At 37.7% G+C, this 25,878-nt stretch overlaps 2 protein-coding genes across 2 annotated transcripts; both read left to right on the top strand.

The window, feature by feature from the left end:
- Positions 1-10,659: 10,659 nt before the first annotated feature.
- c16h2orf66 (chromosome 16 C2orf66 homolog) lies at positions 10,660-11,692 on the top strand. Its single transcript, XM_084435255.1, has 3 exons — positions 10,660-10,702; positions 10,784-10,886; positions 11,462-11,692. Coding segments are annotated over exons 1-3 (264 nt in total). The 5' UTR covers positions 10,660-10,700; the 3' UTR covers positions 11,621-11,692.
- A 1,128-nt stretch (positions 11,693-12,820) lies between these two features.
- hacl1 (2-hydroxyacyl-CoA lyase 1) lies at positions 12,821-25,424 on the top strand. Its single transcript, XM_084384799.1, has 17 exons — positions 12,821-12,978; positions 13,981-14,085; positions 14,190-14,230; positions 14,317-14,397; positions 14,496-14,568; positions 14,800-14,877; positions 15,069-15,163; positions 15,315-15,427; positions 15,506-15,641; positions 15,735-15,840; positions 17,152-17,235; positions 17,881-17,982; positions 18,067-18,221; positions 20,358-20,516; positions 20,662-20,769; positions 21,274-21,460; positions 23,677-25,424. Exons 1-17 carry the CDS (start codon positions 12,928-12,930, stop codon positions 23,707-23,709), a joined length of 1,707 nt encoding a protein of 568 aa, XP_084240925.1. The 5' UTR covers positions 12,821-12,927; the 3' UTR covers positions 23,710-25,424.
- Positions 25,425-25,878: the final 454 nt, after the last annotated feature.

The raw sequence follows: 25,878 nt of genomic DNA, 5'->3' as shown, positions 1-25,878 counted from the left end.
TTTGAATATTATTATTTTTTTCTTGTCAAATATTAAAAGAGGACCTATTATGTTTTTTTTACGTTATCAACTATTGTGTAATGTTGCTGTTTGAGCATGAAAAATGACTGCAAAGTTAGATGTTCACTCCAAAGTGTTACTCTTTGTTGTTCTCTATATCAGTCCGGCTCAGCACTGTTTCTTATCTCCCTGAAACGCCTCAATTGTAGTCTTGAGTTTCCTTCTGGGAATATACGCATCACAATATTTCTTGTTTAAGCAAAAAAGGGGTGGAGGCCTGGTTAAAACTTGCATTAATATTGTGTTCTTGTAGCCATGTGAAACTCACGGTTATGGTAAGGATGTGACATTTCCTAAACGTGCTCAAAGAGGCTGACCAATCACAACACTGGTCCAGCTGACCAATCGGAGCACATTGCGCTTTTCATGGGGGACTTCATAGAGACAGGATTGAAAAATGGTTACAGACTGGTAGAAGTTGTGCTGCAGCAATGAAAAATAATGTATTTTATGAACATTCATGCATGAAAACCTATTCTAGTAGACCCCAAAAACAAAACTGTAAAAGGGCATAATATGGCCTCTAAGAAAACTACGTACAGGTCATAGAGAGACCTCGAAATATTAGGGAATTGTTCGAATTATGACACATTTTTAAAATAAGTTAATTTAAATTACATTTCAATGTGTTAATCAATTATCCGTCATTTCAAAGGGTTCATGAAGGGTCAACACGTGCTGCCTTTGTCTTTCCTGTCTGGACAAGGTGCAGTAGAGTTCAGACAGTTTATTTCAATCAATATATATCAGCCACAAGTTCCCACAACATTATAACCACTGACAAGTGAAGCAAATAATATTGATTCTATCGTTACAAAGGCACCTGTCAAGGGGTGGGATATTTTAGGCTCCCTGAAGAGAAGCAGCTTGAGGCTTCTGCTGCAGCAGCGCCCGTCTCAGAGGGATCTTTAGCTTTTGCCTCTTACGCCGGGGACAAACTTAACGACTGTAATGCCGATTATGAATATAATTTGAAACTTACGACTGATCATGCCCAATCGCGCCGAGTCAGAGACAGTTGCATTCTGTCGGTGTTAGATCATCGTTCATCATCAATTCCAAAATCAATATGAGTATGTCAACCATGCCCACCGGTTTTCCTGAGAATGGAGGGAAGTCCTTATCTCCTGAACTCTCCGATGAGCTCACCGTCGCCCTCGCTGCAGGGCGGTGGTGGGCAGTAACGGAGGTTTCACGCCCCATCTCTGAGGAGCCTGAGTATGGGGACCTCACCTCAGGGCTGTGGTGGGAAACAGTGGAGGCAGAGGAACTTCATGCCCGACATCCCTGGTCTTCAGTGATGCATCACTCAGGCTTCTCAGATGCAACTCTGAAGACCACAAAGCAGTGGAGGCAGAAGAAGAAACAGGGAGCACCCATGTCTTCTGGGTCTACACAGGGAGCACCTTTGCATACCAGTTCTAAGAATCCCCTTCGTACCCGCGTGGCATTTGTTTGTGTGTCGTGACTTTTGAGTTTCGCTTGGCTAAATAGTTCCCCACCTCACCTCATCCTTCATCTTGAGTGATGCATCTGAGAAGGCCCTGTATTCAGACGCAACACTGAAGACTATGGAGCAGTGGAGAAAAGTGGAGGCAGAAAAAAGGTCACCACAGGGAGCATTTGTGCCCAAGTTTCCACTATGTTTTCTAGGTCCTCTATTTGAAATCCTTTTATACTGTATTTCAAAACGACAGAAAGACATGTATTTTGATTTTGTGTAAGAAGCACTTAAGACCAACATGATTATGTTTGTTTCTTCAACAGGTCAATGTAGGTGCCACCTGTATGTTCTGTTTTAATTTGGTTTTCATTGTGTTTTGTTTCTAGTTAGCTTTACAGTTCGTTCTATTAGTTCAGCCACTTGTTTGTCTCTATAGCCACTGATTTGATTAGGTTCCTCAGTTCAGGTGTGCCTTGTTAGTTAGCTCCTTAGTTTGTGTATGGAAGAAGCAGTCGAACAACAGGAGAGAACATCAGTCTGTGAGTGTTTACTCTTCCCAGTAGATTTTAGTGCGGTTTTGTTGCTAGGAAACTTTGTTTTATTTACTGTGTTTTACTCTGGTAAAACGCGTGCCCACGTGGCATTTGTTTGTGTGTCGTGACTTTTGAGTTTCGCTTGGCTAAATAGTAGGGCGTGGCCAAAGCCAGTTCAAGTATTTATTCTACCTATCTGCTATACTTGTTAGAAGAAGCAGTCGAACAACAGAGGGTTGTTCCATAAAACAAGATTAGAATACAAGCCAGGCTTATTTTGGTTAGTCAGACTTATTGTCGGTGGATTCTGTTTCATAAAGCAAACTTAAAATAGTTTGAACTCAGTTACTCTGGCAACTTATGCTGGAAAACTAGCCTGGTCCAGGGCAGGCTAACGGTCAGGCTAAGCCTCAGTTGTTACACAGATCCTCACTGACCAATAGGAACACAATGACTGACACTCTCTCATACCATTATTTGATTTTATTAACCATTATCAGTCCAAAAATAAATGTACAGTAAAGAAAATCAACTTAAATAAGGCTACAATGATAAATGAGACAATATAGACCTACAAACGTGTTAAATTGTATATGTATATATATATATATATATATATATATATGTGTGTGTGTGTATGTACTTTATTATGTCTTTCAATTCAAACACATTTAACACAGTTATACAAATAGTTATTTAGTTAATGTAGGCTAATATGTATTCCTTTATTTTATGGAATATTCTTTAATTTTAGAGTTGCACATATCTTTTCAAAATGTATACTTTTGCTCTTAATTTCACATTATCCTCTCCATAATGTACTGTATAAACTAAATCTAACCAAACATTCTTGCTTTCTCCAAAAAAAAAAAATAATAATAATAATTATTGCTTTAAAAGCTGTAATTCTCAGCATTCTAAATAAGCAGGTCCTAAACCCAAAACTATATTTTGTATCTTTATTATATTTGGTTTCTCAAAAAATTCTTCCCTGAATTATTTCTGGTCAGTTTATTTTATTTTATTTTAAGTATAAAATATATGAGTGTAATGAGCTATAAGTTCACTGCAACTTAACCAACATCCTAAAGATAAATTATTATAATTAGAAGATATTTCTGGTGTTATAAAATATCGCATAGCCTTTTAATTTTCCAAGCAAAATGTATTGGTCAGAATTATTGTGCTCTTATTTGGCGCGCATGCGCGCAGCAGCGCTCGTTCAATGTGAAGTTTAGCAGCAAAATGGAAATATTTGTACGACTTTCTAAGATTTACAGATGGAGAATATTCCTGTGAAATGTAAGTTTTGCAAACACCATGTCTCAAACACATAAAACAGCACAAAATATATACGCTCCCAGTCCCACGTGGCATTTGTTTGTGTCTCGTGAATTTTGAGTTTCCCTTGGCTAAATAGTAGGGCGTGGCCTGCTGTATGAAATAGGTTAGTGCACCGCAGCAGCCCTCGTGTGAAGACCGAAGATTGTAAAGACCAATGACTTTAACTGTGCGACTTCACCGAGCAAGGACACCGACAAGGCACTTGAGTCTTAAATTCTTGTTGTTTATTTAATTAGGCTATCTTGTTTCCTTTCTCTTCTACACAACTTTTCATCTGATCTTTCTGTTTGTGAGCTCTCTTACACTGTTTTCAAATCCCTATTATTACTAACATACGTAAATCAAATATCACACGTCGGAGGCAGTACAATCCTAACAACCTGCATACCTTTCCGGTGTCTTCTAGTACTATATTCTCTTTTCCCATTGGTCTCTGGAATTGCCAGTCCGCTGTAAACAAAGCTGATTTCATTACATCTATGTCTAGTCATTCAGGTCTCAGCCTACTGGCCCTGACTGAGACCAGGATCAGACCAGAGGACACTGCCACACCGGCTGCCCTCTCCACTAACTTCACTTTCTCACACACCCCTCGTCTGACTGGTAGGGGTAGAGGTACTGGTCTGCTCATCTCAAATGATTGGAAATTTGATCCTTTACCACCTCTGTGTGACAACAGCTCATTTGAATCACATTCAATTACCATCACTAGCCCTATTAAAATCCATTTTGTAGTTGTATATCGTCCCCCAGGTAAGCTTGGCAGCTTCTTGGAGGAGCTTGATGTGCTACTCTCATCCTTCCCTGAGGATGGTACTCCTCTCATAGTTCTTGGAGACTTCAACAACCACCTAGAAAAAACCTCAAGCTGGTGATTTCCACACTCTGCTTGCCTCATTCGACCTCAAACTAGTATCTACTCTCAAATCAGGTAACAAATTGGACCTCATTTACACGTGCTACTGCTCCACTGACCATACACTGGTCACTCGACTGCACACCTGAGATCACTTCCTCCTCACTCTCAACCTCAACCTGCCTCAGAACACAACACACACTCATCCACAGGTCACCTTTCGGTGAAACCTACGCTCACCCTCTCGCCTATCCTCTTTGGTCTCATCTACACTTCCTCCACCTGATCAGCTCTCAACACTAGATACTAACAGTGCAACTGATACTCTTTTCTCCACTTTAACATCCTGCTTGGACAACTTTTGCCCCCTTTCCTCCAGGCCAGCCCACGCCACACCCTCTGCCCCCTGGTTGTCTGACGCTCTCCGTGAACATCGTTCTAAACTCATGGGTGCAGAGAGGAAGTGGCGCAAATCGAAATATCCTACTGACCTTGGTCTTTATCAATACCTCCTCTCCTCCTTCTCTGCTAATATCTCTACTGCTAAAATGACTTCCTATCACAACAAAATTAACAATTCTTCTGACTCTTGCATGCTTTTCAAAACCTTCTCCTCTCTTCTCAACCCTCCTCCTCCTCCTCCTCCTCCATCAACCCTAACAGCTGACGATTTTGCCACATTCTTCATAAATAAAACAACCATCAGCGGCCAATTTACCAATCCACAAACTGACACACACATTTTACCAGCTAACACACACATTCTACCCTCCTTCTCTCTACTTTCAGAGGCAGAAGTCTCCAAACGCCCTACCACCTGTCCGCTTGATCCTATTCCCACTAACCTACTTCAAGCCATTTCATCCTCAGTTGTACCTGCACTCACGCACATCATAAATGCCTCTCTTCACACTGGTACCTTTCCCACAGCATTTAAGCAGGCTCGGGTAACCCCACTGCTTAAGAATCTCACTCTAAATCCAGCACATCTGGAAAATTACAGACCGGTATCTCTTCTTCCATTCATCGTGAAAACACTTGAACGAGTTGTTTTCAACCAGATCTCTTCCTTCCTTACACAGAACAACCTCTTGGACAACTATCAGTCTGGTTTCAAAAGCGGACACTCAACTGAGACTGCCATGCTCTTAGTAATTAAAGCTCTGAGACTGGCAAGAGCAGCTTCCATATCCTTAGTTCTCATCCTGCTGGATCTGTCGGCTGCCTTTGACACAGTTAACCACCAGATCCTCCTGTCAATCCTAAAGCTGAAGGGCATCTCGGGAGCAGCACTCCAATGGTTCAAGTCTTACCTCTGGAGTGCCTCAGGGCTCAGTGCTTGGACTTCTCTTCTCCATCTACATGACATCACTAGGATCTGTGATTCAGAAACATGGTTTTTCCTATCAATGCTACGCAGATGACACACAACTCTATATCTCATTCCAGCCTGACGATCTGACGGTAGCTGATCATATCTCAGCCTGCCTGACAGACATTTCTGGCTGAAGGACCACCACCTTCAACTAAACCTTACGAAGACAGAGCTACTTGTGGTCCTGGCCAACCCAACACTTCATCACAACTTCACCATTCAGCTAGGCTCGTCATCCATAACTCCATCAAGGTCAGCCAGGAACCTTGGAGTTGTAATTGATGATCAATTGAACTTCACAGACCACATTGCTAGAACTGCCCAGTCATGTAGATTTGCCTTGTACAACATCAGGAGGATCAGGCCCTTCCTATCAGAGCATGCTACACAACTTCTTGTCCAAGCGCTTGTTCTATCCAGACTGGACTATTGTAATGCTCTCCTGGCTGGTCTTCCAGCTTGCACTGTCACATCTCTGCAACTGATCCAGAATGCTGCCGCCAGAGTGGTCTTTAACGAGCCGAAGAGAGCACATGTCACTCCTCTCCTCACAAAACTGCACTGGTTGCCAGTTGCTGCTCGCATCAAATTCAAGTCACTGACGTTTGCCTACAGAACAATCACTGGCTCTGCTCCCTTTTACTTAAACTCATTACTTCAGACTTGTGTACCATCCAGAAACTTGCGCTCTGCAAGCGATCGACATCTTGTGGTTCCATCTCAAAGAGGCACAAAATGTCTTTCTCTGACCTTTACCATGTCTGTTCCCTGCTGGTGGAATGATCTGCCTAACTCAAGCAGAGCTGCTGAGTCCATAGCCACTTTCAAGAAACAGCTGAAGACGCATCTTTTTCGACAGCACTTGATCCAGTTATACTAACACTTTCTCTTCTCTTCTCTTCTATTAGTTTTTTATTTTATTTAACATATGTGTTAGATTAAACTGAGAAGGGTCATAGCACTTCCATATTGTTGTCCTACGGTCGGTTAGTTTAACTGTTTCTATTGTTTTCATTTGTAAGTCGCTTTGGATAAAAGCGTCTGCTAAATCAATAAATGTAAATGTGTATATAAGCCCTCAGTTTGAGTTAGTCTGTTTGAGTTTTTGTCCTGTAAATATTGTTTTTATTTAGTAGAGTGTGTTTTAATTCTTCTGTTATCTCCTGCATTTTGATTTAGGTCTTTGTATCAGCACTTCCTTGTGTGTAGTGTGATTAACACACCACAATTTAACCAGTTTAAGTTTCAGCAAAGTGATTGAATTGGATATTTTACAACTATTTTACATGGATTCTTCCTCAGTCAATTCTGTTGTCACAAAACAAGGATTTTTTTTTAATCTTTTTTATTTTAAATAAACCTTTAATATTAATAAAAACTAAGTTGGTTGTGTGGCACTCATGAACACTTAGCGTAATAACAGTAATATCAGAGTTATCACATGGTCTGGAATGAAATGACAAGGTACTGGGGCCGCTTGCACCACCTGTGCGTATTTTACAACTTAGGCTAGTCTTGATGTAAATGGAAAGTTACAACTTACACACTATATACTTAATATTTTTGCATTCCACAATTAAACTTATTTGAAACATTACTTTACGTAAACTAAATATTTACAGAAGCCTCCGATCAGGAGTAACGGTTGGAATAAAATAGCAGACTGAATGAACTGTATCAATAATTTACCTGACAGACTACAATTGACCCTTTACTAAGCCACGCCCGAAAACCGCCACAGGCCAATCGTGGCTTAGCAACCGTAACTAGGTGCGTAAGGTCTGTCAAGCTTTCGAGCGAGGGAAACATTCCGAAGCGTTGTGCAAATCTGATACCCGGTATCCTAAAAGTTTGGACGGGTGGGTGGAATTTTTTCCCTTCCCGAAACCTAAAACCCAAGGGGAGAAATGCCGCGCGTGGATCAAGCAGTGTGGGAGACCCCATTCACAACTAAATGTCGACAGGATTAACAAAAACACGTTTGCTCCACGACGTGTGAGTAAAAATATAAGCGGGAGAATATTATCATTGCAAAGTGGTCAGGCTAATGTCTTGTGTTTATTCCACAAGATTTATGGATAAGTTGTTTGATTTATAATTATTAGATTATTTTCAAATTTCACTTACCCTAGCTAACGTTAGCTGTTCCTCAATTTGTGTGTTTCCCATTTGAATGGTCAGCGTATGAGGCGGCTGCTGCTTGCGCTGGGAGTCTGGGACCTAGGTCCGTGTTGTGCAGTGCATGTCAAATGAAATCATAATAAAGGTAATTTCTTATGTTTTATTTTTTATCAGTATTTATTTATTCATTAATCCTTATTTCAAATACACTTTCTGAATATGATGCATGTAAAAATAATTAATATTATTTAGTGTAAAGTTACATGAGTAATTTAGCAGACAAATATTAACATATGGTCGGTACTGGGAGCAGGGAGACAGGAGTGATGCAGACATCACCAAAAAAGAATTCAATAACATTTTTATTAGACAATTTAGAAAATTATGTCTGGCCATTTGTGAGGTTTAAAACTTTTTCCCTTTCCTTTCGTTTTTATCAAATGAAGGTGGAGACAGTCAACCTAGCACTAGCTGTGGTGCAATGATCACATGTCAGATTCAGCCAGGGAGTGAGGTGACATGTAGAAGCAAAATAAGAATTTTTTTTTTTTAAACATATTGTATGAAATATAGTGTTGCTAAATGTTGGATATGTAAGTAATTTTAAGATAAAAACAACAACATTTTGTCATAAATATAATACTTAGATTTTTTACTAAAATAAATGTAGATTCTGGGCAAACAAATTACAATAAGGTGGTTGTTTTACACCAAGGTGGAGACAGTTCTGTTTGTGAGGCCAGAACAAGAGACAGGTGAAGAAGAGACAGGTGAGGAAGCAAAGAAGTGAATACGCACACTTTATACATACATACATATATATATAACACTAGTACTCCACTTTACTTAGTGTATGAGGCTGATGATACTGGTGGAAGGAAGAGACAGAGAGATATTAGGGAAAATGAAGAGAAGGAAAAGGGAAGTGAGGATACCGTTAAAGAGACAGCCTTTAATTATTTGACATGGCCCCATGCAGCCTAAGGATTTAGACCAATAAATGTAATTTTGGAAAAAATAGGGTTGTCCGTGTTTCTAAATTTTATTAGGGTGCATAGGATGGCCTGGATGGGTGTAGGATTTCCCGGCCTGAAATTGTGTCCCAGTCCGGCCCTGGTTCCAGTCTTTGATTCTGATTGGTTGAGCCGCGTTCGAAGCCGTTGTAAATTACTCAACAAACATACACCTGTGACCGACCGCATTACATTAGTATTACTGCGCAACTGCCGTTTGTGATTCTTTGTTGCTGGTTGCTGCATGTGTTGCTTAGCAACCTCTTTGGAACTACATTGCTTGGCGGAGGAATAAATGTGTTAATACGTTATATTTTTTTGTTGCTCCATAAAAATATTCATTTTAATATTTATTTTATTCATAAAATAAACATTAAAATGATTATTTTTATGGAGTAACCGTTCTATAAAAGCAAAAAAAAAAAAAAAAAGCCCTTGAAGCCATGTTTTACAGTGGATTTCGAACAGCTAAGGGGGTTTTAGCAACGCCCCTAACAACGCCCCTGAGCTGTTCTAAATCCACTGTAAAACAACGGCTTCGCAGGGCTTATTGCTGAATTTTACTATAGAATATTATATTATAATATATGAGAAAACATTTTAATGAAACAACCCAACAAGTGACCAAGTGTCCTTTGAGTTAAAGTCCAACTGAAATCAAAATGGACCCTATTTACTTTGTTAGCGCATATTACTAGTCTTGTGGTGAACAATTAATCCGTGCAAGTTAAAACACGGAAAAAAATGTTTTGGCTTCGTAATCTTTAATCAAAATCTGAAAATGCCCCTCCTCTCTGCATTGGAGGACCTTCCCTGATGACGTATGCTTGACGGCTTGGGTTGAGAAACGCTTAACCACTCCCCTCAAACCGTTAGTCTGTAATGAGCGAGAGATGGAGAGGAGGAGCGCTACAGTAAAACCCTGCCCTCTGTTCAATATTCCTTTTCACTGGGAAATACGTCACAGCACTGGAGAAAAGTCGTTTGCAACTTCCGGTTCACGCGGACTTTAATGCTCCTACCGTTTCAAAGGGTTCTTGAAAGGTCAATACAATCACTAACATGTCAGCTAACTCTAATAAGAGTATTAGCAGACTGTAGTAGACCGTCAGGTTAGGGTTCGGGTTAGTAGAATAAATTGACATGTAGTTGCAAAGGTACAAATAGTAAGTAGAATGTCTAAAGTGGACCACCGAAATAAAGTGATACCAAAGATTTTAAATTGTACAGACCTTGACCAAGATTGAAACTCCCCCAACAATAATGAAAAAAATTAGCTCTAGAAATATTTGGACAAAACTTACACCACTACAAGTGACAACCTTGTGTAATTTTAATATCAGAAAAAGTGATTAATATTGTCCAGGAAAGATAAAGACCCATAGAGAAGCAGAACAGCACATATTGTTTATCCAGGAAACAGCAGCAGAATTTTTTTATTTAGTTTTTTAATAAAAGAACTTGAAGTTACTCATGCTGTTTTATAATCATTATATAAAAAAGGAATATAAAACTCAAAAATTCCTTCCAGACCTGAAGTCTCCCTTTGAGCCTTCACACCACTGGTTATTAGCGTAAAATAATAATTGGTTGTCAACATTCATCCTCAACCATATTCATTAAAATATTTCCCATTATTTCGAATTCATTCATATAGCCGGTAGTCTTTTACATTCATCATGCCCCTTTAAAGGTTAAACCCAAATACCATAATTATAAGAGGCTATTCTGAATTGTATGTCTCTAAGGGAGCCATGATGACGCTATAAGTTGAGTTAATTATATCAATTATGGCACTCAAGGTCCATCCAGATATTCTTTGAGTAAAAAAGAAATGCCAATTTGACAGAAGGTGCGAATTGTTCATGTATGGCTGTGTATAAAAGCAAGGTCAGTGCGCTTTTGAGCAACAGAGGCAAGCTAACAGCAAACTGCATTCACGGGCACTGCAAACATGTGAGTTCTTTTGGTTAGATGTTGAAGATGTGGTTTCATGCTGGGATTGTAATGTCTCTGTCTGTTGTGTTTTGCGTCTAGGTTGAAAGTGTTGGCTCTGATGACACTACTGATGATCTCTGTGGAGTCGGACCTCTCACATGAAGAGTGGAAGTCTCTGAGCAACCCACAGACCAGGACCCTGGTGAGTCAAACTGCTCTGTTCTTCATCCTTCACGCAAAGACTCTTGCTGCAAATGTGAGAGTTATGTGGTTTTTTTTTTTTTATATAGGAATATTTTTCATGTGCTTAAAAGGTCGTTGAAGTCTTAGAAACGTTTTGTGATGATAATTCAAACTTGGCACAAAAGTTAAAAATTACATGGTTCAACCAGACTTATTCGACTTATTTTTTTTATTTGTATTTTTATTGCAATTTTTATTGCAAAGGGATACAATTCACATTTGTCAGTTTTACAGCTTTACCGGTTTACAAAAATTGACAAAATTTTAAAGAACCCTTTATGCCATAGGAGAAATGTCTTAAATTATTAAATAATACTTTCATGTTTAAAGGGATACATATAACCCTTTAAGGTTATATACATACCTTTTTTTCTAATAGTGTCATACTCATATCTGTATAATATGTGTATTATTATTTATTTGTATTATTATTATTACAGTCAGACCTTTCTTTTTAGCTTCATTTATTCTTGTAAAAATATTTAAATGACATTTACTGCATTTTAAATTGATGTTCCCGTAATATGTTTTCAGTTTTTCCGGATCCTGCAGTCGTATCTTGAAGGCAGAGAGAGTGAAGCTCAAGTGATGGGCAGGAAAACAGATGTGAAGGTCCACAAAAACAGCAATACGGAAAATACTGGTTACGACAAGTACAATGTCTTTCTTCACAATGACAATTATGATGTTTAGCCTGAAGATTTCATTTTTAGTTTCTCAATGTCTATCATGTAAATCATTAGGTCTAATAGTTTGAGAATTGTTCAAGTCATTATGCCTGTAATGATGTTTTGCACAGTAAAATTTGAACTCTTGCTTAACCAATCTTCGCTACGTTTCATTTCTCATTTACTACATAAATGATCAGTTAGAGGTGCATTAAGCAACTTTTCATGTTAAAAATACCCGTTTTTCTAACCCATACATGCTTAAACAATTGCCTGATGGGCTGAATGAGCCCTTCTATGATCACTGCGATTGCCTCTATAATCCTATACAGTAAAATAAATAAGAGGGATTCGGGACGGAATCGACTGGGCGTGACGTCATGCGCGTTCACGCTCACCTGGCTATGTCTGGCAGGTTTGTGTATTCGCCGCCATTATCCGCATCAGCGAAGACAACTCAAGCGACTTTTGCAAAAGTAGAAGATGGATTCAAAGAGACCGGCTTCTAGTTCATCCCAAACCCCAACGCAAACTCCACGTAACCGCGTGCACAACTCTGGTTGCAGTTTCGCGTGTCGCCAGAAGGGGGCATAGTTCTGCAAAAACTCAGAGACTTGCACCTTTAAATATTTGTTATGTTATAAATGTTTTAAAAAGTTACAAACCAGTTGATAAAAGCAAAGCATGTCGTATATTGTGTTTATAATAAAGACTTCATGATCATTCCTCTGTAGTTTAAATCGTCCTAGTTTATTTTATTTGGTTACAAAATTAGTATGAGAATGGAAACAGTGGAATGAAAATAGCAACTGTGGAATATGAGATTTTGTTCAGGAGTGCAGAGTCTCAACATAATTATATCATATTATAAATTCATTTGAATAAATATCGAGGATTACTGTGAATATTGAAAGATGTACGTTTTAATTAAGTGTAATGAACACAATCTAGAAGGTTACTCTCAGGAATTTTTTTCAGTTGAAATTTCATATTGATGAGTACAATTTGAAAGAAAGCTAAATGAGTTACCATTTAACCAAATTTAACTATGTTGCTGCTTCTTAAAACACACACACACACACACACACACACACACACACACACACACACACACACACACCATCTTCTACAGGATCCATAAAAACGAGACAGGAGACCAGCCTTTGTCACAAATGTGAGAGACACGTCCGGGTTATCCAGTAGGTGGAGACATGCGCTTTCATTTTATTGCAACTACACAGCACAAACCACAGAAGAAGAGCAGCAGGACAGAAGAGCAGTTTGATATCTGCAACGTTATATGAGTGAAATGAGTCTGTTGTGAAGTTGATTATGGATGAAGTTACCGGAGCTCAGCTGATCGCTGAGGCGCTCAAATCTCAGGTCTGTGTTGTGTTTTCTCTAAGTTTCTCCTGTATATTTAAATGAAATAACCTAAGTAGGCTATCTAATCAAAACCTTTGTCCATAGCACCTAGTCATTAACGTGTATTTTATTTGCAGAGTTGTTGTTTTTCCATTGCAATATGCGTGCAAAGAATCGCCTGCTGTGTTATTGAACTTGGACAGTGTGTCAAAGGTTCCGCGCATGCGCAATAGAGCTGTCAATAAATGTGTGATCCAAAACACTAAACAGGGCATGGAGATGACAAATTGTGTATTTCACATTATGGTCAAAAAATGATTAGATAAAAAAAGGAAATATGTAACAACTTGACTAAATATGTAGCCTGAATCAGGGGCTTCAAACTTTTAGATGTCACAGACACCAAATACGATTATCTTCGTGCGAGGGACCCCCATCCTAAAAATTAAAAGGCAGATATATCTTTTCATGTATAGAACGCCCCATTAATACTGTGAAAAATTAATGAAATATTAAAACAATTTAATAAAAAAATATCATGAGGTGTGTTAGATGTATCATTTATTCTTTTAAATCCGTTTAATTTATTTACTTATTTAGTTAAATCAGTTCATTTTAATCAGATTTATTATAATTTTTTTCTTTAATTTTAATCAATTATTTTGTTAATTATTTTTATTAATTATTTATATATATTTTAATCAAATGTATATGCTTATTATGTATTTATTTAAATCAAATTTTATTTATTTTAATATTTGATATTTTAATCAAGGTAGGTTAGTTAGTTAGTTGTTTGTTTGTTCATGTAATCTTATTTTTATTATTTATTTTTATTTTATTTTAAAATGTACACTGTTTTTCTCTAAACTTTTCCACAGTGAAAACCCCTGGCCTAAATGTACTGCTTCTTTTATTGTGGCTTGGATTACTAGAAATACTTTTAATATTAAAACGAGCATTTAACATATTAGTATGTCTATTAGGTATGTCTTTTCTTATATTTAACTCCATCTGCAGAATGTGGAGTACATGTTTGGCATCGTTGGCGTGCCCATCATCGAGGTGGCCATGGCCGCCCAAGCAGCGGGCATCAAGTACGTGGGCATGCGCAATGAACAAGCAGTAAGACAGTCTCTCTTTCTACTTTCATTTCAAAAGTGTCCTGCTTTCATTACAATGAAGACCGTCTGGGTGTGTGTTTCCATGCATCTTCTCTCTCCTAACAGGCCTGCTATGCTGCGTCTGCTATCGGGTATTTGACAGGATGGTATGAATATGTCAGTTCATTATTTTTATTTTTTTTACTTGATTTTTCTCATGCTGTTTTGCTGAAATATAATTTCCCTTCCTTAGGCCAGCTGTGTGCCTGGTGGTGTCTGGACCTGGGCTGATTCATGCTCTCGGAGGAATGGCCAATGCTAACACGAACTGCTGGTAGCGAACTCCCACACTGCTGAATTCACTTAAAATGAAAGGGAATTGACCTCAAATGGGCCATTTTTATACTTTTCTTCTCTTCTTTGAAATCACAGGCCTGTCATTGTCATTGGCGGCTCATCTGATAGGAACCAAGAAACCACAGGAGCATTTCAGGAGTTCCCTCAAGTAGGGTCTATAGGAAATGTTTGGCTTTGGTACAAAAATATTTTTACTGATTTGATACATTAAGCAACAAATAAACCGCATTTGGTGACTGATAAATGAAACATGTTCAATCAGTATATATTCAATAATTAGTGATTCATCTCATATATTTATATGTGCTTAACATATCATTTGTATTTATTTTCTTGTGTCTCTTTAACCTGTGATATTCTTTTTCTTGTTTCTCATCAGGTTGAAGCTTGTCGTCTGTATAGCAAGTTTTCTGCTCGACCAAGCAGCCTTGAGATGATACCAGCTGTAGTTGAAAAAGTAAATTGTGTTTTAAGACAAAAATTGGCTTGTAGTCCATGCCTGTCAGCTTTGAGGCCATCTAAATGACATAACAAAAAAGTTTATATACATTTTAGCAGATATACATTTTTGAAAATGGGTTCCTGAAATTAAATGCTCCTAATGTAGGCGAAATGTACAATTTACAATGTTCTGTTTGTGTTTTTTAGGCTGTAAGGAGCAGCATTTATGGCCGCCCAGGAGCTTGTTACATAGACATAGCCGGAGACATGGTGAACGCCAAAATAGACCGGACCAGTGTCAGGTGAGCTTTATGTAGACTTGAAGATTAATCATAGCAATGGGGACTAACTGTAAGTTTATGATATGATGATCACTTATTGATGTTTTTTCTTTTGCATCTTGAAATATGCACAATTGCATTGCTTGTATACACGTTCTTCATTTTTCTTTAGGTTTGTTTCCTGCTGTCCTGCTCCTCCTGTGAGTCAGGCTGACAGCAGGGAGATCACACAGGCTGTCAGGCTCCTCAAAGCGGCTCAGAGGCCTCTGATCATCGTGGGCAAAGGTGAACAGAATAGAACTGAATGACCCAGGTGTTTGAGCATCTTCAAGGCATGCAGTGTTGAGCTGTGATCTGGCGCAGGTGCGGCGTATGCCAGGGCGGAGAAGGAGATCAGGGAGCTGGTGGAGGTGACTGGAATACCCTTCCTTCCCACACCTATGGGGAAAGGAGTACTGCCGGATGACCACTCCAACTGTGTTGCTGCAGCCAGATCCAGGTATGTGTGTGAATGTGTCTAAATTATCTTTACAAAATCTCTTTTTAATGGAACCGACTGATGTGATGTGATGCCCATCTCTCTCTGTTCTAGAGCTCTATTGCAGGCTGATGTTGTAGTGTTGCTGGGTGCCAGACTCAACTGGATCCTGCACTTTGGTTTTCCACCAAGATTCAGTCCTCATGTGAAGATCATTCAGGTCAGTTGCAACCTGGACACTCAGTAAGTTGCTGCAACATCAGCGTAAAGACTTTAAAGTCCACCTGCAGCGCAGTCAATAATTGTATCCCTTAAAACTCGTCTTTGATAATCAAAATGAAATATTTAAATGTTTTTTTTCTTTTTTCTGTGAAAATAATTTTGTCATGCCTTAAAGGGTTAGTTCACCCAAAAATGAAAATTATGTCATTAATCACTCACCCTCATGTCGTTCTAAACCCATAAGGCATTTGTTTATCTTGACAATCTACGTAACTACCACTTTCAAGCCCCAGAAAGGTGGTAAAGACATTATTAAAGTAAGACTCCAGTGGTTTAACCTCAATTTTATGAAGCGATGCGAGTACTGTTTACTAAAAAAATACATAATTTACCACTTTTATTAATACCACCAATATTAATCTCCAACGCCCATTCACGCATAAACATCTGCTCTCGTGTCAAAACAACATGCATACGTTGTGGTGCTCTCGTTCGTTGGAGATCAATATTTGTGAATAAAGTGGTAAATTATGTTTTTTTTTAGCAAACAGTACTCGCATCGCTTCATGAAATTGAGGTTAAACCACTGGAGTCACATGGATTACTTTAATGATGTCTTTACTACCTTTCTGGGGCTTGAAAGTGGTAGTTGTGTAGGCTGTCAATGGAGGGACAGAAAGTTGTCAGATTTTATTAAAAAGATCTTAATTTGTGTTCCGAAGATGAACGAATGTCTCACAGGTTTGGAACGACTTGATGGTGAGTAATTAATGACAGAATTGACTTTTTTGGCTGAACAATCCCTTTAAAATAGCTTGAATTTACTCTACACCCTTGCTTCATTTTGTATAAGCGGAACTCCCTGATCCATTCTGTCCACTGTAGTAAACGCTACACAATAGCAAGTGGAAATATTGGTTTAATTCAGCCATGTTTGAACCAGAAACTGATTCATGAGAACAAATTATACAGGGTCGTCTACAAGGCGATGTATCAGAATGGTAAAGCATTTTACGTACCGTTCTCTACAACGTCGGACACATAACAGTAATTTATATGATTAGCCTTTGGCTTGACTACATTATAAAACAGCTAATAATGTGTTGCTAATGTTACACAAACCACGTTCCCGTTCGCTATTTAGAGTCAGGCAGTTGCCTTCTAGAAACCAGAATCTTTAGAAATTCTTCGAACATCTTAAAGCATATTAAAAACACCACATATAAATATATAAACAACATTAAAAACTTAATTTGCACAACAGGGAGTCTTGACTAAATGATCTTCAGTTTATTGTGAATTTGTTTAGGTGGATCTATGTGCGGAGGAGTTGAGTAATAATGTGAGAGCCGCATCTGCTCTGCTTGGAGACATCCAGGCTGTGGTCAGCCAGGTAAATCACAGTATCACCTGAGTTATCTTACATAAATGCAATGTTTTTTAGTTTTGCACCCTTATCTGCATCATGACAATCTACACTCAGAAAAAAAGGTACAAAAGCTGTCACTGAGGTGGTACCCTTTGAAAGGTACACCTTTGTAACATATTAGTACCTCAAAGGTACATATTGGTACCAAAAGTGTGCATATTAGTACCTAAATGGTACGTATTAGAACCCTTTTAAATGGAAATTTTTTTCTAAGAGTATATGTTCTATAGATTCCCAATATCCCTATGAAATACAGTATGTTTTGTAGCATTTATTTCCTTTTAGTTCGACTTGTAATGTTAAACAAATGTTTTTAGCAAAAATGCATCATTTAATTTATTTTCTCTATTAAAATGGCAGTTTTTCTATACCTTTAACTTAAGGCTTTTCTACATCAATGACTTCTGTTTTTATTGGCTTACGGCTTTGCCTGTGAAATGAGGAACAGTTTGTCCACTGTTACAGAATTTGGAATCAGTGTTGATAGGTATAAATGGATGGCTATATGTGAATGTGCTCATTTTGCATTTTAATAGGGTGGAAAACTTATGGAAAATCATGTTTTCCTTAAAATGGCCCCTTAAATCTCTTTTTCTACTTGGTTTAAAGCTGTTGGATACTGTAAGGTCAGAGTCCTGGAGATTTCCTTCTGATTCACAATGGTGGGCGACACTGAAGGACAAAATGACTGCCAATGCTCAGATATCAAAGGTGAGCTTGCTTTCTGTAAACATGTCAACTGTAAATTTAGCATTTAGCCTATAGAATTAGATGAACCATTATTGTGTCCCACAGACTCTTGCTCTCCAGTCCACTCTGCCCATGAACTACTACACAGCGTTCCACCACATTTCTGAGCTCCTGCCCAAAGACTGCATCATAGTGAGCGAGGGAGCGAACACGATGGACATCGGCCGTACCATGCTGCTCAATTACCTCCCACGACACAGGTGACAAAAGATGATACTCGCCCTTTTTTTTATCCCTAGATCAGTATTCACTGTTTAGCTGTCCAGATACAGACCTGGGATTGGTTCAACTTGAACAGTGAATCATTCTTAACAAATTAAAATGTTAACATTCATAAACAGGGGACAGAAAAAAATTATGTGCTCTGATTGTCATGACCATGGCAAATTTTAAGCTAGCTCTGATGTGACATTTCAAATAGGAAATGGTTTGTGTGTGATGAGAGAAATGGTGGACGACATTCAGATTTTTTTCTGCTGTGAGAAAGTTGAGATCACAAGAAAGCTACCTTTTATGTTGTGGTTAAAAGAAAACCACTTTTGTTGTTTTTTTAGATTACTTATTACGTGAAAACATAACAAAGTTATGTGTACATCATGAGAAAATAACTTTTGTTATGTTTAGATCACAAAAACAACAACATTTGTTATGTTTACGTTAAGAAAAAATGTCATTTTTAGATAATGAGAACATTTGTTGATTAGATCACAAAAACAACTAAAGTTTAGATAACAACTAACATAAGAAAACAACTTTTGTTATTTTAGATCACAAAAACAGCATTTGTTATGTTTAGATCATGAGAACCGGATTTGTTTGGATCATAACAAACAACTTTTGTTGTTTAACCCTCAGGTGGTTTACGGGGTCTTTTTGACCCCAAATGACTTTTGCTCAAATTAAAAAAAATGTTCCCTTTGTCCAAATGGTATGAAACCTTCTACGGCTCTTCACACTTTCTAGATCTACAAAAAAAAAATTAAATTGGAATGATATCTGTTTTTATGTTAGCGTGACAAAAATTGTGACAGGTAGAGACCCCGCAATCAAATTAGACAAAATTCATCATCAAAATCAGAAACAACACAGAACACATCGACAGAAATGGCACAAATAAAGTGGCACACTTCCACCCATGCAAAAAACATCCACAATGCTAAATTATTTTGCTCACAACACGCGTACACACACACACACACACACACATATAGAGGAATACATTTTTGAGACTATAAAAACTGTTCTCTTATCATTTGTCAAATAAAATCATCCAAAATGCAGTACCACCACAAAAATAAATTGGTGACACTGACACATTGAAAATGTGCACACGCACACACACACACACACACACACACACACACACACACACACACACACATGCACACACACACACAGGAACATTTGTAGGGCTATAATTTGTCAAAATTATGGGGGGGGGGGGTGAGGGTTCAGTACAAAAAAATGCTAAACTTTGACAAAAATATTTTATTTTTGTTATAATTGTGATTTTATAATATTTAGATATGAATCCAACTGAATCCAACTTGTGAAAAGATATCTTTCAGGTAGTCAAATAGCAAATAGCATATAGTGGAGCTCTATGGCCATCTAGTGGTTAAAGTGATTTTTTTTTTTTTTTTTTTTACTGCATTTTCCAAAAATGTTACATTAAACCATTTAAAATGATCCATGTTATCCCCATGAATGAAAGTTAGAAATCTGGGTCTTTTATAAAGTGAATTTTACATCAAATGCTGTTTTTTTGTAAAAAGCTTATTTAAATAAATATTTATTTATTTATTTATTTATAGAAATTTAAAAGATATCATAAATTCTCCAAAAACTGCACAAATGTTGAGTAAAAACATTAACAAACAGAATAAAATTACATTTGTAAAAAAAAAAAACTATTATCTTGTTACAAAATTAAATGTTATTGTCTGGGGTCTCTGGAGACCCCAAAAAACACGAGTGTAGACATAAATAAAGAGCATCAGAGGGTTAAATCATGCAAAAAACACTGCTTTGATCCCACACACACATAAAACGTTTGCTATATTTGTTGTTTATATAAAAACATTTTTAATAATTGATCGCAAAAAAACACCTTTTATTATGTTTTGATCATGAGACAACTTTTGTGATGTTTAGATCACAGGAATAACACATCATTTTAGCTGTATGACATATTGACTCCTATAAGTTAGGCTTATTTGCTTGGGCCTTTTTCTGGGAAGGAACTTTAAAGAATGTACCGTAGTGTTGGTAGCTCTATTAAATGTTGAGTTCTACAGTAATGTTGTCCAGAGCAGTAATCTGAATGTCTTGTACAGGTTAGATGCAGGCACATTTGGCACTATGGGGGTGGGTCCAGGCTTTGCCATTGCCGCAGCAGTTTTGGAGCAGACGCAGAAAAGCGCTCAGAGAGTGGTGTGTGTAGAGGGAGACAGCGCTTTCGGTTTCTCTGGCATGGAGGTGGAGACCATGTGCAGGTGAATTACACATCATGATGCATCATTCTAATCATTATTTATCTTAGACATAGAGCTCCACCTTCGGGACGTTTGTGCGGTGTGCATACTTTTATAATGGTTCTATTTGCTCTGCCTCATTATAACTACTTTTAATTCTGAATAGGTATAAACTGCCCATCATCATCATAGTAATAAACAACAATGGCATCTACAGTGGAGTGGATCCAGAAACATGGAAAGAGATGGAAAAGATGGGAGACATGACCACCATGTGAGTATTGAGCCTAAGGGAAGTTCTGGGTTCCTTCTAAAGCAGAGGTGCCTGAAACTGAAATCCATGGACCGAAAGTAAATATTATATTATATCATATAAATTTACAGTCTCTACACTTCAGTGCAAAAGAAAAAAAATTGTTAAAACAAACTACAAATTAGAAATGAAGATATGCTTCAATGGCTTGTTTTGTTTCTCATTTTTGACAATAGATGGTAATGTAAGTTTTGCGACTTTATATCTTGCCAATTCAGACTTTATGACTCTATATTTGACAATTCTGAGGAAAAAAAGGCAGAACTGTGAGATATAAACTCACAATTGCTAGAAAAAAAGTCTGAACTGTGAGATGCCTGTAAATTGTACAAATAAATATAGAGTCAATAAGTTAATTGTTAAAAATGAATTTAATTTAGTGTAACAGATAGCTGTCAGTAGGCTTCATTTCTATTGAAGTCAGCTGGTATCAAACGCTGGCTAACTGACCTGTGTGTGTCTTAGTGCTCCTCCAGTGACCCTGCTACCAGAGGCACGGTACGAGCAGGTGATGACTGCGTTTAGGGGTCGTGGGTATCTGGTTCGAACGGTGGAAGAACTCCGCAGTGCACTACAGGAGAGTCTGAAAAACACAGAGATGCCCAGCCTCATCAATGTACTTATAGACCCGGCCTCAGACCGCAAACAACAGGTACTGCACACAAACACACGCAGTCTTACATTTTAGTTAAATCAGTTGGAATATCATTAAGAAAGGAGGAACCTCTGCTGCAGCCTGTATTAATGGCTGTGCTCATAGTAGGGGATTGTTGTGATTTATTTATGTAAAATTCCCGAACAGATACTTCTTCTAAAGACACCCACCTCAGTTTACAATCATTAATTGAGTATTGTGAAACAAATAAAAAAGGAGTCAAATATTTCCTGATTTAAAGGGGAGCGTGCAAGCCGCACTGAATGTGAATGTGCAATTCTTCAGAGTCTGATCACCTTATTTTTATTACAGAACTGCAAGAATACAATACAAACATGTCACATTATAGAGCATTAGAATTAGACAAAGCTTCAAATATTAATTACGACTAAAGTCTATTTTGGGAGGATTGAAGGTTTGGGGAAAACTTGTATTAAACGATAATGTTTGCGTTTTTTTTCATGCTCTTACTTTACAATGCAATTATCAATAATTAGATCAATCTGATGTTGTTTAAGAGAGAGCGAGATTAAGCATAAATTACCCGTGCATGTCTCAACAGTGTTCGGCAGTAGCATCTCTACTATTAGAGAAACTGTACGTTTATCTGCTTCAAAAACAGCGCCATTATTACCTTGCTACTGAGAAATGTCATGTAGCTTTTAAGTTGCTATCTACTTAAGCCGTGCGTTTCCTTGAAAATAATTGCACAGCTTAGAACGTTTGTCAACCAATCAGTTTCAAGCATTTACCAGCCCCATAGTATAACAATTTATATAAAACACAACTCAGTTGTATATTCTTACACAGGAAAAACACTTAATCTAAGTTATTGGCAATTGGGTAGCATGGTGTTGTTGTTGGACCTTTGACGTACAGCATGCCTGTTAAGTGTTCATAACTTCACAAGGCCTGTGTACAGACGCGCCTTACCCCGTTTCAATTGAAACAGGCCCCGCCCTCCAAGGGGGGCCCCAACAGACCAGCAAAATCCCATTCATTTTCTCCATATGATATTGATTTTCAGCCATAATGTCTAAACCATCCAAGGTAGATTGACCACGAGCTACGAGGTTGTGAAACGAAAGTTTCTGCTCCTATAAAAGCCACAATGTATGAAGTCAACCTTGTTATTTGCGATCTTCTGGAGAAATACTACACTACCCACAATTCTAAGCAAAACACTGACGTCTCTGATTGGTAGAACTTGCCTGCGGTTACCATGGCGACGTTTACGCCCCGCGAACGGCTTAAGCGATCTGAAGTATATAATATCGGTAGTTTATGTGTTTATACCTGTGCCTTTTTTGCCGTTAGGTTAAAATGTTATTTTGAGCAGGAAAATAATTTTAAGAGGAAATGAAATGTACATATGCCAGTGGTGCAAACCAACAGGAATCCTTGCTTTTTCTGCTCTATTATGTTTATGTTTTATGTGGGTAGGGCCCCATATTAGTTATTGAAACGGGCCCCCAGATGCTTAAGGCCGCCGCTGGTTCTCTCGCTGGTAACCAGGAGCTTAACGACTTCACGAACCAACTACCACAATGTTAACATAAAGTAAATAAAGGTAATTACTTGACTGACAGGACAGCTGTTTCGGTGGTTGCCTCATAAAAAACGCAACGCTCTGCTCTTTCTGTGTGATCGGGGCAGTGCTGTGTGCCTCGCGTTTTCGAACCTCAAAAACGCGGTAGCAGCTAGTGATCGGGGCCTTACACACTCTTTTTATATATATATATATATATATATATATATATATATATATATATATATATATATATATATATACATACATACATACATACATACATACACACATATATATATATATATATATATATATATATATATACATACACATATACACCTCTCCCTCTCTCATATACACACACCGTAAACATATCTGACCTTTCTATTCTTGAAAGTTATGAGGCCCCATTATTGAAAGTTGTGACCCTCTTTGTTGTGCTGGTTGTATCCTGGCAACCACACGCAGACGTATTGAAGGATTGGGTGTCATAGAGAGCTGGAACACTGAAACTCTTTCACACCGACACTCAAAGGGCTTCCCCAACGATGAATGGAAACTTTCTAGTGTTACAAAAAGCATTTAGAAGTAAACCGTATCGACTTCAATGGAGTTTATTCATGTGTAAACTTTTGTTGTCTTTAATGTTTACATCATAATGAGACTGTGTTTTATCTCCTAGGAGTTTCCCTGGCTGACACGGTCAAATCTTTAAAAAGCTGACAGAGGTATCAGATGTCGGATCACACTGCATCTTACACTACATTTTGGTCAATTTATTGATTTACTGTAGGTGGCACCGTTTCCTATAAAAAGAAGCAAATGTATAATTTTAAATGATCTCAGTCTCTTCTGACTGAAATGAATTTCCATAGAATCCGGTGCTTTCTTTAAATACTTAAAAGACATAGTTCACACAAAAATGAAAAATCTGTAATCATTTACCTCATGTCGTTCCAAATCTGATTGATTTTATGTTTCTTGTAGAACCCTAAATTAGATTTTTGAAGATTTTCCAGCAGCTCTTTCTATACAACCCAAGAAATGAGTGCCATCGTTCTGAAGTCAATGTTTTTGTTTTGTTTTTTAATGTCTGAAATAAGGTCTGTGGTTAAAGCAAGCTCAAGATATTTTCACATTATATTCTACAACATATACCTCACGCGTGCTCTCACTCTATACTCATGCTCTTGTAAACTATATTTTAACTCTACAACTTTCCACCTTGTAGAGTTTAAATAGCTTTGTGCTTGGTGATGGTGAAGTTGAAGTCATGTGGCTGTGGTGTAGTCCATTTAAAACCTAAATTTAGCTTTTTATTGCTGCTGATTGTATTTAGGCTTCAAAATATTGATGTACGAAACGTAAGAATCATAAACTTTTGTTGTTCACAAAGCATGTTGTCTGCAATAATCCAAAAGCCAATGAAAAAATCCTATTAACTTTTTGTTGAGGGATGTTACATTCCAGGTTGGCATACAAAAAAATACGTCATCCCTTTAGCACTTTATAGTGACCATGTCTGTGAAACTCATATGTTATTCATATGATTTGTGTAAGTCTTCTAAAGTTATACCACAGCTTTATTTGAGGAATAAGCTGACTCTTAAGTCATTATTCACTGATAATATTTATGTCTTGCATCTAGCCCGCATTATTTTATTCCTTTTTATAGCTATAAAAGAGCAGTGAGAAGATTCTTCAAAATATATATTTTTTGTTCCACAGAGGAAAGAAAGTCATACAAATTTGAAATGACATGAGGATGAGTAAATAATGACAGAATTTTTAGGTGAACTTTTAATTTTAAAGAAAAAAGGCTTAATAACAATGTCAAATAACAAATTAAGGGACATTTCGCTAGTTAATACTATCTGTTTGATCATTTTATTTGACTTTTTCAGTTAATTATTTTATTTCCCACTGTATATTTTGAGTATTTTAACCGCTGATCTCAGGTCAGTGTTGTGTGCACTGCTCCTGTCCTGAGGGCTTCCGTTCAAGCTCATCTCAGTATCTGTGTAATTGAGGTCTTCCTGTCCTCGTCTTCTGCTCTTTCATAAGGTATCATTAATGTGGTGCTTTATCACAGAGTGAGAGAGCTTCTCCTCCTTGGCCTTGGCAGATCAGACCATTTTCACAATTCCACATTGTGGAAATGTTCCCAACAGTTTTACATCATATAAAAGAACAATTTTCACAGCCAAATGTGTAAAGGTGAGAATGTTCACATTATAAAAGCCTTATAATTGTGTTAATTATTGTGCATTAACAAAAATGGCCTTATGTACATTGTTATTGTATAAAAAATATAGTGATTTAAAAATATTTTTCTAATAACAGCTTGTGATAAGAAACAGTGAATGTACTGTGATTTGATGTTCTTTGAAAGATTTTGTTGTAAAATTAAAATGCGATTCATAAGAAGCCATCTCTGCCTGTCTTTCTCTCCATCTCCCTGCCTGTCTGTCTCCTTGGTTCTGCACTTTGTCTGATTGCAGGCGTTTACAGACTGCATGTCCCATCAGGCTTTTAAACGGCCCTCTTCATAATTGCTCTGTCATTAATTCTGAGGGTAAGTAAAGGCGCCAATAAATTGTGAGCAGTGGTGGTCGATAAGTCCTGAAGAGAAAGGAAAAAAAAGGACACCGAGAGGGAGGGCGAGGTAAACGAGGGGGTCTGGAAAACATCTGTGATATTCCACTACAGAGCATGCAGGCTAATTCTGTCATTTTATGCATGTGTGTGTATCACATGCCAGTGGCAGCCCGTCTCAGATTTAAGTTCTCATTTCGAACATTATAGATGCTCAAGCCTCAAACCAAACCCAGCAGGTTTGACTTTCTATCGTTCTATAAAAACTGAGATCATCTGTAAATTAATG

This window comes from Rutilus rutilus, assembly GCF_951802725.1.
Source record: "Rutilus rutilus genome assembly, chromosome: 17".
Taxonomy (NCBI): Eukaryota; Metazoa; Chordata; class Actinopteri; order Cypriniformes; family Leuciscidae; genus Rutilus; species Rutilus rutilus.
Note: the sequence above shows the minus strand (reverse complement) of the source record. Positions and strands in the feature narration are given on the sequence as shown.

Excerpts from the sequence above, each read along its gene's own strand:
- c16h2orf66 (XM_084435255.1), top strand. Across the intron at positions 10,887-11,461 it reads ACCCACAGACCAGGACCCTG|TTTTTCCGGATCCTGCAGTC; the intron begins GTGAGTCAAACT and ends ATATGTTTTCAG.
- hacl1 (XM_084384799.1), top strand. The coding sequence starts at position 12,928 with ATGGATGAAGTTACCGGAGCTCAGCTGATCGCTGAGGCGCTCAAATCT. Across the intron at positions 14,569-14,799 it reads CATTTCAGGAGTTCCCTCAA|GTTGAAGCTTGTCGTCTGTA; the intron begins GTAGGGTCTATA and ends GTTTCTCATCAG. Across the intron at positions 20,517-20,661 it reads GAGGTGGAGACCATGTGCAG|GTATAAACTGCCCATCATCA; the intron begins GTGAATTACACA and ends AATTCTGAATAG.